The sequence below is a fragment of the Lepidochelys olivacea genome (genome assembly GCF_965140295.1).
Source record: "Lepidochelys olivacea isolate rLepOli2 genome assembly, chromosome: 23".
Taxonomy (NCBI): Eukaryota; Metazoa; Chordata; order Testudines; family Cheloniidae; genus Lepidochelys; species Lepidochelys olivacea.
This window is the reverse complement of record NC_140433.1, coordinates 5,399,476-5,416,574: the sequence shown is the minus strand read 5'-3', so window position 1 is coordinate 5,416,574 and position 17,099 is coordinate 5,399,476. Positions and strand designations below refer to the sequence as shown.

At 50.4% G+C, this 17,099-nt stretch overlaps 1 protein-coding gene across 1 annotated transcript in view; it reads left to right on the top strand.

The window, feature by feature from the left end:
* The window catches only part of PPP5C (protein phosphatase 5 catalytic subunit), a 49,867-nt gene that overhangs the window by 10,713 nt on the left and 22,055 nt on the right, over positions 1-17,099 (top strand). Inside the window, exons 2-6 of the mRNA XM_084612410.1 lie at positions 7,357-7,598; positions 9,071-9,218; positions 13,334-13,455; positions 13,882-13,947; positions 16,575-16,673. Of these exons, the coding sequence (XP_084468536.1) occupies positions 7,357-7,598; positions 9,071-9,218; positions 13,334-13,455; positions 13,882-13,947; positions 16,575-16,673 (677 nt within the window). The remainder of the gene's footprint in view (positions 1-7,356; positions 7,599-9,070; positions 9,219-13,333; positions 13,456-13,881; positions 13,948-16,574; positions 16,674-17,099) is intronic.

The window sequence follows — 17,099 nt, the reverse complement described above, 5'->3', positions numbered from 1 at the left end:
GAAAAATGACTTCTGATGGGGAAGCAAAGGGAAGCTGCAAGAGTGGTCATGTGCTCCCTCCCCGGCAGTGCAGGTAGGTCGGTTTGGGCACCCAGAGCAGCTGGTCGAAATGTAAATCACCACCAGGTGAGGGGGGAGGCTGGGCAGTCATGCGTGGGTGAGAGAGAGAAAGAGATGCTGTCCCTCTCGCTTGCTATTGCAGCACGCTTGGCATGGAACGGCAGGGCTTTGGGGGTGGTTCTGAAGAGGTAAGCATGGGGTAGGCAGGCTCTGTTCTCTCAGGCAGAGCAGAATGTAGCAGCCTGCCTGTTTAGTGAATTGTTTCCATTGTTCTTAGTGAATTCCCCCAGGAGTATAAACAGGTGTAAACATTTTAAGGCTTCTTTACATTGCCAGAGTATGGCCTTTTAAATGCTTGTGGTGCTTCACTGATTAGAACTGGTCTACATTTTTGGACTGAAAAAAATTCCTATCAAAATGTGCTCTGTGAACTGTTTGCTACTGACCTTTTTGGAGATGGTCAGTAGCCAGTATAAATGGTGAGTTTGAGTCCCCAGCCCTCACTTGCTCTTCAGTTTCCTGTGATGTAACACTGAGCATATGGCTGCATGTATTTGTTGACTAATAACTAGAAGTAAATGGTCAATACTAGCTATATTACTGTTAGACACAGGGGATTTGGAGATTTCTTCCAGTGCTCCCCACTCCCATTCTCCATCCATTGTACTATAGTTTAAATAAATTACCAAAATAATTGAAACCAGCTTGATTATATTGCGTTAATTTGAAAAAGAATATGCAGAATTTAAAAATATTGTGTGCAGAATTTTTATTTTTTTGGTGCAGAATTCCCCCAGGAATAAGTAATTGAAAGGATAGTGGTGTTGAGGTATTCAAACCTTTGAGCAATCAAATGTATGTTATCAATGGTTATTGCGTGTTGATTAGGCAATAGGCGAATATGTCGCCCAGTTTTTACTGCCTTTCCTCCTACCCCATTGATGATGCTGTTCACTTTTAGATTTAGGTTTTCAGTATCTCCTGTATTCCATACAGACATGCCGAGGCTTGAGCCTCCCAACACTGTGTCCATGACACTTCTCTTTTCCCATCCTTGTTGCTTCATTAAAGGATTTTGAAAACCTTTCCAATATTGTAACTGTACCCTAATCTCTGTATCAAACCAGTCATGTTAGTGGGGACATTGCATGTGCATAGCCATACTGGTGAAATTTAATTTGAGTGGCACATCCATCTATCCCGCATCTTCCACCAGGTACTCAGTGATAGGATGTAGGAAGATGCCCGATTCTGGCCATGGTTGCAAATGTGGGCCTTCCACTGATGGAGCAGTGATAGTGGTAGGCTAAGTTGCGGGGATAAGATTGGTACCACGGTACCACAGTTATGGCCACACATGATAAATACATTTGCTAATACCTGGAGATGTTGCCCAAGTTCTTGTGTATAAAGCCTGGAGATAATTAATACAAATGGATGCACTACACTTATCCTCTACGTTGATAATAGTTACTCTGTCTGCCAAGGCCCTGTATGTTTTAATGATTCCTTCCACGTGGTTCGTTACTGGGTTGACTGCTTTAAAGCAATCAACTGCTACATCAGCCTTCTCATGTGGGTATGATTTAATATTATGTGGCAAAGTAAGGTTATCCTCTACTTTTTCTGTAATCGAACATTCCACTCTTTGATGTGTTGTAACTGAGACTTGTTCCCTCTCCTGAATTCCTACTTCCTTTTCCTTAGCTAGTGGGGATTCAGGTACAATGGGGATATTAATTGCAGGTGTGTCAGCGTTTTCTGTAACAGCTGAGTCAGTGTTGGGAGCTAAAGTACGGATAATGGCTAGGGATGTAAATGGGGTTTAAAAATAGTAACAGTTGAACCTATTAAAATTCTCTTGGTTAAACGTTAACTGTTAAGGAGTTCACAGAGGCAGGGAATTAAGAATGCGGGGGGGGGTGCTGCAGCACCCCCACGTTTTACGCGGGGCTCCACTGCCACCCACGCCCGGCATCCCAGCTTCCACCCCAGGCCCAGGCTCCCCGCTACCGCCCCACACCCGGAACTTGGCTGCTGGCCTGGGTGTGGGGCTCTGCTGCCAGCCCCGCGCTTGGGGTCCTGGCTGCCGTCCCCACGGCCGCTCTTCGATGATGTAGCCCGACTACAGTCGTCTTTCTGTTTCACATACTACATTTAGAACAGTTCCTGCAGGATGAGCTTGGCTGGCCGCTTCCAGTACAATGGGATTATTTGAAATTTCCATTCAAATCCTTTTGTCACAAAACGTGTCTGGTTTAGTCTTTGGGTGTTAGCCAGTCCCTCTGCACATTGGATCACTACCACTACACTCAGCAGTCCTCGTATCCAGATTAATTTCATGACCTGTGAAAACAAAAACAATCACTTTTTGGGTTGTTTTTTTTAAGCAGCATAATTGTATGTATTGTAAACCTTATTTGACTGAGGTACATTGGAAAGGGCACCACTGGTTTTATTGCAAAGGCCATTCTCCTGCCAGCAGTCCACATCCAATTCAAACAAAATTTCATCCTTTGTCATGGGATTTTCAATTAAAAAAAAATAAAATAAATCTAGGATATGGTTGGATTATAGGCCCCGCACTTGTCCATCGAACCTTTGGGCCCAGCATCCAGAGTATTTTCTTTCCTTCCTGTTCCATAAGAACATAAGAATGTCCCTACTGGGTCAGAACAAAGGTCCATCTAGCCCAGTATCCTGCCTTCCGACAGTGGCTAGTGCCAGGTGCCCCAGAGGGAATGAACAGAACAGGTCATCATCAAGTGATCCATCCCCTGTCACCCATTCCCAGCTTCTGGCAAACAGAGGCTAGAGTCACCATCCCTGCCCATCCTGGCTAATAGCCATTGATGGACCTATCCTCCATGAATTTTATCTAATTCTTTTTTGAACCCTGTTATGGTCCATTTTCCATATTGATGTGTATCTATTGTTTCACCAAATAGTTAGTACTTGTCTATTTTCCATTGTATTCATTCTTTTCCAGTTAACTGTTTGACAGGATAAGGCCTACTTAATTCAAAGGTTGTCATTTGATTCCAGGTTACTTGTGTTAATGCCTGGGGAACCGATACGGCCCGTATGTCCAAATTTAATAAAACTCCATGCCAATTTGAAAAGATTCCGTTATACTTACAGACAGTTATCTTTTGAGATGTGCTTTTTTTACAGACTAAGAGATGTAACATACAGTTTAGGCCCTGAACTCCTTTATCTGCGTGGCGTATTTCTACCAAGGTTGGTTCTCTCTTTCGACCAGGTACGGCAATGGTCCCAGTTTATTTATAGTCTGATGTGGACCGTGCTATTCAATTTCTTTTTGGGTGATGGGACAGTTTTAACCATTAGTTGATCCCCTGTTTGCCACTGCTTTCATCAAAGACTTGATTCACTTTTTGTGGCTGACCCCTGGACCGTGCCCAGTCAATATTTAAGACTATTTATCCAGGTTTTTGTGGCCAGTGCTGCTATGGCTTCCCAATCTGGGGGATATAATAGATTTTCCCATCCAGGCCTAGGCCTTCCGAACAGTATTTTATGTGGGCTAAGCCCAGTCATACGGTTTGGACGACTACAGATTCTCATGAGCACCCATGTGAAATCCGGATCCCAATTTGTGCCTAGTTCATTACGTACCTTAGATAACTCAATTTTAAGAGATTTATTCATTCTTTCTACTTGTCGTCTGGCCTGAGGGTGATATGCAATGGTAAGGGAATACCAGCCTGAGCGCCCATGCTTTGGTACACATATCCAATAAATGCTGGCCCATTATTAGAATTATATAGAATAGTCAGTGAGGTAAACCCCATCTAGGAAATACTTCTCTCATTAAGGCTTTGCAGTGACATGGCTACCTTCCTTTCTTGCGGGGAATGCCTCCGCCCACTAACTGAAACTATCCACAATGATAAACAAAATCAGTTCTTCCTAGACGTTATAGGCAGTGGCCCTACAAAATTCACCTGCAGGCTTTGGAACAGCCCTTTCGAAGCCTGATGCATTAGCTCACCTCTTCTTTTTCGTTGTGCAGGATCTTGTTTTGCACATGTTTAAGCAGTGGTGTGTGTGCATTTTCATGTCTTCCCTTATCCTTGGCCACCAGCCTACCTTTTAAAGTTTTTCTATAGCTTCTTCTAACTTGTAGGAATGTAGGAATGAAATCAGGAGGGCCAAATCGCACCTGGAGCTGCAGCTAGCGAGAGATGTCAAGAGTAACAAGAAGGGTTTCTTCAGGTATGTTGGCAACAAGAAGAAAGCCAAGGAAAGTGTGGACCCCTTAATGAATGAGGGAGGCAACCTAGTGACAGAGGATGTGGAAAAAGCTAATGTACTCAATGCTTTTTTTGCCTCTGTCTTCACTAACAAGGTCAGCTCCCAGACTGCTGCGCTGGGCATCACAACATGGGGAATAGATGGCCAGCCCTCTGTGGAGAAAGAGGTGGTTAGGGACTATTTAGAAAAGCTGGACGTGCACAGGTCCATAGGGCCGGACGAGTTGCATCCGAGAGTGCTAAAGGAATTGGCAGCTGTGATTGCAGAGCCATTGGCCATTATCTTTGAAAACTCTTGGCGAACGGGGGAAGTCCCGGATGACTGGAAAAAGGCTAATGTAGTGCCAATCTTTAAAAAAGGGAAGAAGGAGGATCCTGGGAACTACAGGCCAGTCAGCCTCACTTCAGTCACCGGAAAAACCATGGAGCCGATCCTCCAAGAATCAATCCTGAAGCACTTACATGAGAGGAAAGTGATCAGGAACAGTCAGCATGGATTCACCAAGGGAAGGTCATGCCTGACTAATCACCTTCTATGATGAGATTACTGGTTCTGTGGATGAAGGGAAAGCAGTGGATGTATTGTTTCTTGACTTTAGCAAATCTTTTGACACGGTCTCCCACAGTATTCTTGTCAGCAAGTTAAAGAAGTATGGGCTGGATGAATGCACTATAAGGTGGGTAGAAAGTTGGCTAGATTGTCGGGCTCATCGGGTAGTGATCAATGGCTCCATGTCTTGTTGGCAGCCGGTGTCAAGTGGAGTGCCCCAGGGGTCGGTCCTGGGGCCGGTTTTGTTCAATATCTTCATAAATGATCTGGAGGATGGTGTGGATTGCACTCTCAGCAAATTTGCGGATGATACTAAACTAGGAGGAGTGGTAGATACGCTGGAGGGCAGGGATAGGATACAGAGGGACCTAGACAAATTGGAGGATTGGGCCAAAAGAAATCTGATGAGGTTCAATAAGGATAAGTGCAGGGTCCTGCACTTAGGATGGAAGAACCCAATGCACAGCTACAGACTAGGGACCGAATGGCTAGGCAGCAGTTCTGCGGAAAAGGACCTAGGGGTGACAGTGGACGAGAAGCTGGATATGAGTCAGCAGTGTGCCCTTGTTGCCAAGAAGGCCAATGGCATTTTGGGATGTATAAGTAGGGGCATAGCGAGCAGATCGAGGGACGTGATCGTTCCCCTCTATTTGACATTGGTGGGGCCTCATCTGGAGTATTGTGTCCAGTTTTGGGCCCCACACTACAAGAAGGATGTGGATAAATTGGAAAGAGTCCAGCGAAGGGCAACAAAAATGATTAGGGGTCTGGAACACATGACTTATGAGGAGAGGCTGAGGGAACTGGGATTGTTTAGTCTGCAGAAGAGAAGAATGAGGGGGGATTTGATAGCTGCTTTCAACTACCTGAGAGGTGGTTCCAGAGAGGATGATTCTAGACTATTCTCAGGGGTAGAAGAGGACAGGACAAGGAGTAATGGTCTCAAGTTGCAGTGGGGGAGGTTTAGGTTGGATATTAGGAAAAACTTTTTCACTAGGAGGGTGGTGAAACACTGGACTGCTTTACCTAGGGAGGTGGTAGAATCTCCTTCCTTAGAAGTTTTTAAGGTCAGGCTTGACAAAGCCCTGGCTGGGATGATTTAATTGGGGATTGGTCCTGCTTTGAGCAGGGGGTTGTACTAGATGACCTCCTGAGGTCCCTTCCAACCCTGATATTCTATGATTCTAACTTGGGGTGTCCCCCTACAAGAGAGTCACATATCCAGCTCACCAATAAATGTCGTCGTTGCTGTGGAATTACTAAAACCCAGTTGTTCTCTGGGTGCACTGCTTGTATGCTCGTGACAAGGTACCAGCACATTCAACGTCAAGTTGTCCCCTAAGCCAGCACACAGAATCCGGGGTTGGTACATTGATATTTGTACGGAAAACAAACCATTTCTTCCATACCACCTTCCTTGCTTCCTGACATCTGTTTGTTACCTCCCCTTGTACCTTGCTGCTGATGTCTCGGACAAAACATCCCTATTCATTGCTTCTGTTAAACCATCTTATCTTATGCTCCATTGGGGTGGACCTGGGCTAGGGCCTTCTGGGATGTGTTTACACGAACACCCAGGGCCTAGTACTCAGGAGCACCTGGCTCTCAGCCATGCTAGCTGTGCCTTTGCCAAGTTCAGGTACCGGACGGTGAACTTGTAAGCAAGCGTTTGCTCTATAACAGGTTCTGCCTTTGGCTTCTAGCACGGCCTGGCTTTGCTGACTGTGGTTCATGCCTTAGGTCTTGCCCCAGGCCCCGTGCTCCAGGCTCTCTCTCTCTACTCCACTGTACCTCAGAACGCCTCTCTGAGGGGGCTGGGGGCGGATGAAGGCTTTATAGGCTCTGCCTTCCTCTCTGGGCCTTTGATGTAGCACTGTGGGGCTAGGCCAATCCCAACCTGCTGCTGAGTGCGGCTCCGCTTCAAGGCGGGGAGAGGCCCCTGGCCACATTCTGGCAAAATTGCTGGAGGTTGGGGACCAGCCTCTAGGGGGACAGCTTGAGCTCTGTAGAGGTGCAGGGGAGCCCATGGTGCCTGAGGGCTGTCATGTGCGCTGGGGCTTACGTTGGACCCCTAGGTGCCACATGGGGAGGCGCTGCAGGAGTGGGAAAGGGGCCCTGCTGGCTTACCATGGCTGGGGCAGGCTCACCCCCTCTGGAAGGCCTGGCTGGCACTGCTGGGGAGGTAGCTGGCAGTGCCCTGTGGAGAGTAGGGGGAGAGTGCCCTGCACTGTCACTGCTAAGCTGGGGGAGGTGAGGGGAACCTCAGTTCTGCTGACTCGTGCCCTCGATCCTGACTGGCGCGTCAGAGAGAGCTCGGGAACAGCCCAGAGCTGTAGGCTGCCTCCTGCTGCTGTTGCTGCCCCGAATGCATCTGTTACCCCCTCAAAATGCTCCTGGGTCCCCCGGTGCTGCTCGGTCCTGGACATCCCGGAGCCTGCTGACCTCCCATCTCTGCTCTGCTTCCCCCAGGCAAGAACTACGAGAATGCTGTGAAATATTACAGCGAGGCCATCGACCTGAACCCTGCCAATGCCATCTACTATGGCAACCGCAGCCTGGCCTACCTGCGGACAGAGTGCTATGGCTACGCACTGGCCGACGCCACCAAGGCCATCGAGCTGGACAAGAAGTACATCAAAGGCTACTACCGGCGGGCTACCAGCAACATGGCCCTGGGCAAGTTCAAGGCCGCCCTGCGCGACTACGAGACGGTGAGTGCGAGCGGGACACTCTGCGGGGAATCCAGCGGCAGCGCCATGGTCCTCTCCGGCTTTGCAACACTCTGGCTTGAGTTCTGCCTTTGCCAACATTTGGTTGGTGAGCTCACCTGGGTGCAGCTGAGAGCAGAGGGCGTCTGCACCCAGGAGGGTGATGGGTCGAAACAGGGCAGGAGACAGGTAGGACTAGGATGAACTGAACAAAGGGATCTTTAGCTCCTGTCCTGGGGAATGTTTCACATCGGTCAGGCCGGCTAGACTGTAGAACTGTCTTCCTGGGGAAAAGTAGAGATCCCATCGTTTGGGACACAAAGGTGTGGTGATATCCATAAAAACAGCCCCCTAGCTTCCGACCCATGTGTGTCCAGGTTCCACCTACTCAAGTTTCACCCCTGCCAGCCCATGCAGCTGAAAGCAGGGCCCCGCGTAGCATGCTGTGCCCACGGCCACGCTCCCTGTCTTAGCTTCTGGCTGGGCTTGGTGCTGCATAATGTGGAGCTTGGGGCTGTTTTTCACCACCTGCAGCGCTCTCAGCCAGCCCTGCTCACTGCAGGGCGGTGGGCTGCAGTAAGACACCGCTATGATGCTCCCGTCCAGCTGGCTGGAATCGCATTTTCCCCCTCTCCCTTTGGCGACCGGAGTTGGGAATCTGGAATCAGCCATCGTGGGATGTAAATTCCTGTCCAAGCCATTACGGTTCATTTCAGTCCCATTATTGCTGTGCTTTCAAAGCTCTAGATCAATGACACCCTGAGCCCAGGCTCCACTGGGACAGCCCGAATAGCTGTGGACTTTGTCAGGGGACCCGCTCCTGCCGTACTGTGTCTGGGGGCTGGTTTAGAAAGGATGCAACAGATCCTGGCACTGGCTGCATTGCCATGCAGGAGACGTGGGCTCCCGGGTGTCTGTGAAATCTCCCGGAGGGATGTTGGGCCGGTGGCCCATGGCGGGAGCAGGATTACCACATAGTGAGGGCTTGGCTAACTGTACCCTGTGGGCATTGGTAGCGTGTGCCTGGTGCTTCCTAAATACCATGGATCTCTGCTTCTCCTTCACAGAATGGGCACCGGGCTTACTCTGATGGAGATCCCTCCATGACCCCATCCAGTAGCTTTATAGTGCCACTAGGTAGGGCACAGACCCCACCTCCCTCAAACAGTAATGACGGTGCCTATTAAGGTCACTGTGTTTTCAATGGGGGAGACTAAGTGATGTGCCCAGCATTACAGAGCTAGGGGAACCCAGGAGTCCTGACTCCCAGCCTGCCCTGCTCTAAGCATTAGGCCCCACTCCCCTCCCAGAGCTGGGGATAGGACCCAGGAGTCCTGCCTCCCAGCCTAATGCCAAGTCTCGCACTTCCCCGGGCCTCTCCTTGTCATGCCCTTTTGTCTTCCTTTCCCTCCGTTTCTCCTTCCTGCCTGACACTGGCCTGTGATGGGCTCTGTGCTCTGCTCTCTCCCTTCCAGGTGGTGAAGGTGAAGCCAAATGACAAAGATGCCAAGATGAAGTATCAGGAGTGCAACAAGATTGTGAAGCAGAAGGCGTTCGAGCGCGCCATCGCCAGTGATGAGCACAAACGCTCCGTGGTTGACTCCCTGGACATAGAGAGCATGAGTGAGTTGGGCTGCGGGGCTCTGGGCCTGGCTTCTCTGGTCACATGGATCCCCCAGGGGTGCTGGGGGAGAACTGGCTAGCTCGAGGGAGGGGCAGTGACCACGAGCTCCCAGAGCAGCGCTGGGGCCCAGAGGGCTAATGGGACCCTTGCATGTTGAAATGGGGATAGTGAGTGGGGGTGGGGAGGTGCTTTTCCCTCTGTACCCGGCCTTGGCGAGCCGACGCTGGATCCTGCGTCCAGCTCTGGGGCCTGCATTTTAAAAAGGACTTTGCAGAATTGTCAAGGGTGCAGAAAAGAGTCAGGAAACCAATCTGAGGGCTGGAGAAATGCCTGACAGGGACTGACAGAGCTTGATCTGGGTAGCTGATCCAAGAGAAGATTGAGAGGTGACTTGATTACAGTCTCTAAGCTCCTTCCAGGGGAGAACATCCCAGCGAAATGAAGGGCTCAGATGTCTGCGGAGAAAGGCAGAACAGGGACCGATGGCTGGCAGGGGAAGCCGGAGAAATTCCAGCTGGAAGTCAGAGCCAAGTGCTTACCAGTGCGGGTGATTAACCGCTGGAACAATCAGCTCAGGGAAGTGGTGGGTTCTCCAGCCCTTGATGTCTCCCAGTCCAGCCCAGATGCCTTGCTGGAAGACGCCTCAGTCACACGCAAGTGATTAGGCTCAGTACGGGGGAAGTACTCTGGCCTGTGGTGTACAAGAGGTCAGAGGAGACTATGGTCTGGTCGTGCTTCCTATTGCATGGATATCTTGCTATAACTGCCTCATGCAATGATGCACGTCTCATGAACACAGCTACCAAAAGGTGGGGCTCTGGGCCTAGTATAATAGCTAGTTGGCTTCTGTGTCCTGTCTGCTCTGTGTAGTTTTAATCTATGATCTCACGCGACACACCTTGTGTATGTGATCAGCATGAGACTACGAGGACATTGCTGGAGAGGAATATGTGTGTGTGATTCCGACAAAGCCGAGCTCTCCCCTGTGCTTCTGGCATCCTGGTAGAGGATTGGGGCAGGTTTGTCCTGGGGTGGTGTTATCCTGACCACAAAGGGTGCTGATTCATGACTAAAACCCAGGATTGGAAGCTGGGAGATCCTGGTTGTTTTTGAATCTATCTATACAGTAACATGTGTCGGGGATCAGCGCCCCCATTCTGCCAGGCAGTGCACGTACACAGTGAGTCAGTCCCTGCCTCCCAGAGCTTGCAATCTGAATAAATAAGGTGGGGGAAAAGGAAGGATTGCTATCCTTGTTTTACAGATGAAGAGCTGAGGCCCAGAAAGATTAGGGATAAATCTTTCAAAAGCCCCATAATCCCATTTTTAAAAGATCCAAAGTCATCGAGACTCGAGAGCCTCAGCCCTTAGGGTGGGTTTTCAAAGGGATTTAAGCACCTAAAGAGGCAGATTGGCACCTAGTGGGATTTTCAGAGGCACCTAAGCAGGTGAAATCAGTGGGGGTTTTGGCACCTCACCTGCCCAGGCACTGTGGAAAATCCCACCTTTGTTAAGCACCTAGCTGCATCTTTAGGCTCCTAAACATCTTTGAAAACCCAGCCCTAAGGGACCCAGCCACCCAGCTCCTATTGATTTAATCAAAACCTGCTTAGTCACTTCTGAAAATTCTTGCCTCAGACTACATGGCGAGTTTGTGGCGGAGGCAGGAACTAAACTCAGCTCTGCCAAGTCCCAGTCAGGGGGCTGTAACCCGCTTCCCCGTTCTCCTGCTAGTATCAGAGGGGCCTGCGTCATCTGTGGCAGGGATGCAGGCTTCCCAACTCTGATGGAAGCTGGTTAGCCCCTTGGAGTCTGTGCCATGCCAGGCTTTTAAAAAGGGGTTCTGTCAGAAGAGCATTGTGGGCTGTTTTCCGTCAGCGACTTAGATCAAATTTGCTTCATTTATAAGAGCAAAAGGCTCCCTCTTCCCCTTGATGTTTCAGATGTCTCAGGAAGAGTCCCAGGTAGCCTGGTGGCTCGGGGAACCAGGCTCTAGGATCAAAGCTATCTATTTCACACACCACGCAGGTGAGGTGGCTAGGCTTTGCTCTTCCCTTTTTTCTGATGAATCCCTCAAATCATTTTTCCTCGTAGCCTCCTGGCTTCCAGGCTATTTACAGACATTCTAGGGTCTTAGATTTGTCAACCTGGCCCTGTGTCAACCCAGTCAGTCGGCATGGCAAGAGGGGAATGTGTGTCCTCTTCCAACCAGAGTGCGCCAGATTTCTACAATCCGTGACTTGACTGTGTCCTTCACAGGGTGCGTTTGGGGGGATGAGGGTGAGACATGACCGCGAAGGCTGTGGTGTATTGGCTGTGGTGGGTGGTGTCTGGCTGGAGGAGTAGAAGATACAAACTCGGGGTGCCTTTGTGGGGGTCTGCTGAGCGCTAGGGTACAGCTGAGAGTAGGGGGACGCTAAGGTGGCTTTAAGCCACATTTTGCTCTCCCGATCTTGGGGTGCTCCAGGGGCTGGAGAGGCCCCACCAGCATATCTTAGATAGTCCTGGGGGCCTAAGTCACAGCACTATAGGTCGTGTCCTGACCCCAACACACCCCTTATGCCAGTGCTTGTGAGAGGGTCCTCTGCGGACAGCCTTACAGCTGTCTTCCACAGTGCCTGCACCAGGGAGAATCCTGGCCTGGCTGGATCTGGGGGGGGGTTTAGGCCCCTTTACACCACCTTGGCTCTTCTGCATAAAGGGGCCGGACGCAGCTGATGGTTTCACCCCTTTTCACTTCTTTGCTTTTAAGGGTGTCTGCGGTAGATACTAGATGTGTTGTCGTGTATTGCTGGCGGCTGTTCCTGGCCAGGAGCCACTGGATTAGCTCTGGTTTATTGGGGCTCTTGGCCTGTTGACTTTTTGGTTCTCTGAGTCACAGCTGACTCCACAAACTGCGGTTAACATCCCTCACCCATAAATGAACATTGTCATGCGGGACAATAAAAAGTCACTGCTTGCTTAAATCCAGCACATGCTGTTTGGAATCGGACCGGCATTCCTGTCTTGTTGTAGTGAGTGAATGGAGGAGGTTCCAAGGTGCTACAGTCGGACAAATAATAACATGGGGAAAGGCCAATAAGTAGCTAGGAGGCAGCCGTTCGGAAAAGATGAGCTGTTAAAGCAATGATTCCAGGGCGTCTATAAATAGCTCTCCAGCTGAAAAATTGCACGGAAACATGATTTTATGACTCAAGAATCGTAGCAAAACATCACCTAAACCAGATTTTCTGAAGAGCTCATACTACTGGGTGCTGAGATCTCTTGAAATTCCGACCATTTGGGTGCACAGATTCCTCGATTTTATTGCCAGGAGGGATTGTTAGGGCATCTAGTCTGATCTACTGTATAGCATCCATCCCACTACCCCTGTGCTGAGCCCCTTAACCTGTGATAGGCTAAGCGACCCTTCTGGAGAGGCATCCGGTCTTGACCTGAAGCTATTGCGAGATGGAGAATCCACCCCTTCTCTCAGGAGTTGGTTCCAGTGGTTAATTCCCCCTGCTGTTCAACGTTTGGGAAAAGGGGAGAGGAGTGCTTACAAATTCCATGTGCCGGCCGTTACCAAGCAAATGGCTACAGGCCCATCTGCCCACGTATTGATTTCAGCTCAGCAGAACTTCGTGCTTGCGGTTCTTCCTACCTGAGAGCAGCGCCAGTGCCCAAAACACGCACCTAATCCACTTCTCTGCCTGTCCCAGCTCAGTCTCCTCTGCCAGGCTTCCCTGGACAATTCATGGAGGTTTTTTGGTCAGTGGCTTGTCCCTCTGTCAGATGAATGTCTTTGGTTCCAGGGCCTGTTTGAGCCGATTGGGCTTCATCCCGTGATGTGTCAAGCACCCCCTGGAGTGTGAATCAAGGGGACTCTGCCTCTGGCAGGATCAGGCCCTAACGACACTGCCTTTGGACGTCTTGGCTCCAAGCACTTGGAGCTCATGCACGAAGGAGAGGATTCATGTACAGCTGTGGATGTGTAGGGTGCAGCTGGGTGGAAGCGGGCAGCCCATGTAAGCAGCGGAGGCGGGTGGGCAGTGCCCGCAGGGCTCTGGATTATTGGGTGCCGTCCTGTTGCTAACGAGTGCTTCTGCTCTCCTCCCATCTCGGCTTCTGTCAGCCATCGAGGACGAGTACAGCGGCCCCAAGCTGGACAACGGGAAGGTGACGCTAGCGTTCATGAAGGAGTTAATGCAATGGTACAAGGATCAAAAGAAACTCCACAGAAAATGTGCCTATCAGGTAATTGCCTGCCTGCCCTGCTATAGGGCGGGAGGCTTATGTGTGGAATCCTTCGCCCTTTCTTCGGAAGGAGCTGGCATCCTCTTTCCCGGCTGTGGGTGGCAAAGACTGCTGCGGCAGGTCGACAGGAGTCCAGGGTGTAAAATGGAGCCGGCTTGCAGCCAGTGTCACTTTGTAACATAGAGGGAGCCATAAAGACTACATGTCCCAGCTTGCAGTGCTTCCGTGTCATCAAGATGGCACATTGCATGCTGGGAGCTGAACTCTCCACCCTGTGTGTTGGGGGGCCGCTGTTTGCAAGGCCAGGGACTTGCCAGCAAGATGCTGGCAAAGGGCGGGGACCTGTTGCATCTGGAGATAGGGCTGTGTCCTTCATTTCCCGCCCCATCCTGCCTTTGCTAACTCTTCCTTTTCCCCCTTGGGCAGATCTTGGTGCAGGTGAAGGAGGTGCTCGTCAAACTCCCCACTCTAGTAGAAACCACGTTAAAAGAGGTGGGTATCCTTCTCTGCAGCCTTGGGGTGGCAGGTCCTGGGATCCCAAACCCGCAGTACTGGGTGAGCAGAAGCTCCGGTGGCTTCATATCTCCCCTCCCCCCTCAGGCTGCTTGGGGGCCAAAACAGTCTGTGGTGTAATTCGAACCATGGCATGCCAGCACTGCCTATGAGCAGCTGTTCAATCCATGCCATGTCTCCTCCCACCTCTGACCTCACCTAACTTGGGGCTTGCCAAGCTAACCTGTATGGGGCTCTGGACCAGCGGAGATCCATCCCTGGCTGGCTAAGCCGCTGGGATGGCCTCTTGTTGCAGCATGAGGCAGTGGAGTGGGAGGGGGAATCCCTTACTGCGTGTCCAGCCCTTATCTGAGAGCATTTGCAGCTGTCCAACGGCTTTTGGGATTGGAGTGGGAGGCTCTGACATGTCTGTTCTTTGATCCACCCATTGCTGTCGTAACCAGAGTCAGAGCCCTCAAAGGGGCCGGGTTGCTTGAAATAGGCCGTTTTCTTCCCCTTGAGTTACATACTTCCCTCCTTGTCCCAGCATGGTGATGTGCTGGGCTCGTGATGAGGGATCCCATGATCCTTTTCACCAGAGTTAGGGTCGTTATCGTTGTTGTCTGGGACAGATTCAGGCATGCAATTCCAACCTGCCTCCCTAAATTCCTGGATTCAGTGTAGTTCTAGCCGTGTTGGTCCCAGGATATTCGAGAGATGAGGGGGTCCAATAAAAGATTATTACCTCAGCCATCCAGTCTCCCTAAATTCCTGCTGGTCAAAATGGACCCAGTATTCTCCTTGTGTCCTCAGTGCGAGCAGTGTTACTGTGCCCTGTTAATCAGCTGCCATGTCCAACCCCAGAGGTGGTTGCATTTCACCACGGATGTATTAATTTAGATGGAACATATGAGCCCAATGAGTCAAAAGCATTAACCTGGCCCTGCAGCTGTCCAACATTAAACAGAGTTAAACAACTTGTGGGGACCTCAGCCTGCTTAGCACCATGGCAAGTGCATTGTTAAACGTCATTTTAGTCTTTTATTCAGGATACAGAAAATAAGGAAAAAGAGGTTGAAATGTAAAATATTAAGTCAGGCTTTCATTTTAACAGCCTCACTTGTTCCCTTTCCCTTTAGCTGGACGGATTTTAGAAAGAAACTCCCCGTCTCTGACATCTAAAAGACTGGCACTAAAGATGGTAGTTACTATACGTTTGGGGGAAGAGAGACAAAGTTAGTTGAAATGCGCTTGAGCGGCTGCTATTAAAGTCTGAAAGATGAGAGGAGACCAGACAAACAGCCACAAGAGGAAAGACAGAAAAGGCAGCTTCTGTCTGTGGTTGACTTTTACTTGCAGCCTCACTGCTGGAAAAACTCAGGCCCAGCCCCCGGTCTGATCAGCCACTCTGAGACCTGGCAAACTTGTACCAGCATCGGGCTGTTTAGGGCCTTCCTCTGGGCTGCCTCCTTCTGGTCCCAGGCTTACAACAGTGTTGGCCAGCTAAGCCAGACTCTTATTAGACCGAAGGAAAATGGAGAGAGACAGGAAAGAGAAGAAATAAGGTAGGGAAGGAAAAGGGCACATTGGAGGAAGGAGACAAAGTCTCATGTCCCAGGTAGTATTCAGAATTTAGCTGGAGCTACTGGAGGTGACGATATCATCTGGCTCCCTCCGTCTGGTCTGGTCTGCTCAGGATATGTCTCAGGATTGGGATGAAGACAGTCCAGGGTCCAAGGAGATGGTGGGTGTAGCAGCCATGATGGTGAAGCATGTGTCTGAGTCAGCCAGCCTCACGGTTTCATAGATTCCAGGGCCAGAAGGGACCATTTTGATCATCTAGTCCGACCTCTTGCATAACCCACACCAGTGAACTTCCCCACAGTCATTCCTTGAGCAGATCCTTTGAGAAACCAGCCGCTCTGGATTTAAAACTTGGTGATGGAGAATCCACCATGACCCTTGGTAAATTGTTCCCATGCTGCCAGCTTTCTCCTCCCCCGAAGTCTCTTTTGGAGGACCCTGGAAGGGCTTGATGGGTGGGATAGTCTGTCCTCTCATCATTTTATCCAATTCAGCCTGTTTTCTGACACACCAATTTTGGTTTGTTGATTTCCAGTCCCACACTTGTTTACCAGGCACGATCTTAACACAATTGTTGAATTATATCAGTAGGCATTTTGGTTTAGACCGATTCAGTCCTTTTGTCTCCCTTTGGCACATTTTCCCATCAGCAGTTGTTATAGTTTATTAAACGTATACTCACTTTTTAAAGTTAAGCTTGCAATTAGGGTAAATGTGTAGGCCCAATTATTAGACCAGTGAGCAGTCCCTGTTTAAACACCTGGCATGCCCCCTCCAGACGTGTGTGGGGAAATGATCACTGTATGAACAGCTGCCACGCTCCACCCCAGACGTGGCTGAGTTTCTGTGCTGGGTGAGGGATCCCAGTATAAACAGATGCCATGTCCCACCTCAGAGGTGGCTGTGTATCCACAGTGGGCTGAAGCCACTCTTGCAAAGTGCTTTGGGATCCTGCATGGGGAGAGGTGCTCTGTCTGGCTTGGGTTTTACTTTTCTTCTGTCTCCTTCTCCTTTTTCTCTTCTCCTCTTTCGGCCTCTCCCAGACAGAGAAGGTCACCGTGTGTGGAGACACCCACGGGCAGTATTACGACTTGCTGAATATATTTGAACTGAACGGGCTGCCGTCTGAAACGAACCCATATGTATCCTTTGCTGGTTCCCCCTTTGATCTAGCATGTGATGTGTGCTCTCTAGGAACAGGAGGTGACAGGGCTAGGAGACAGACCTGGGTTCTGTTCCAGCGCTCGGATGTATTGTTTCCCCTCCCCGTGCCTTGGTTTCCCCATTTGTACTGTGCGGGAAATGGTCCTGACTGCCATTGAGACCTCGGCATAGAGCAGAGGTGGGCAAACTATGGCCCGCAGGCCCCATCCGGTCCGCAGGACCCTCCTGCCCGGCCCCTGAGCTCCTGGCCCGGGAGGCTAGCCCCTGGCCCTCCCCTGCTGTTCCCCCTTCCGCAGCAGCCTCAGCTGGTGCAGTGCTCTGGGCGGTGGGGTTGCAGGCTCCTGGGGCAGGGCATCTGCAGTGCCCGGCCTGACCCGGTGCTCTGTGCTGCGTGGTGGCGTGGC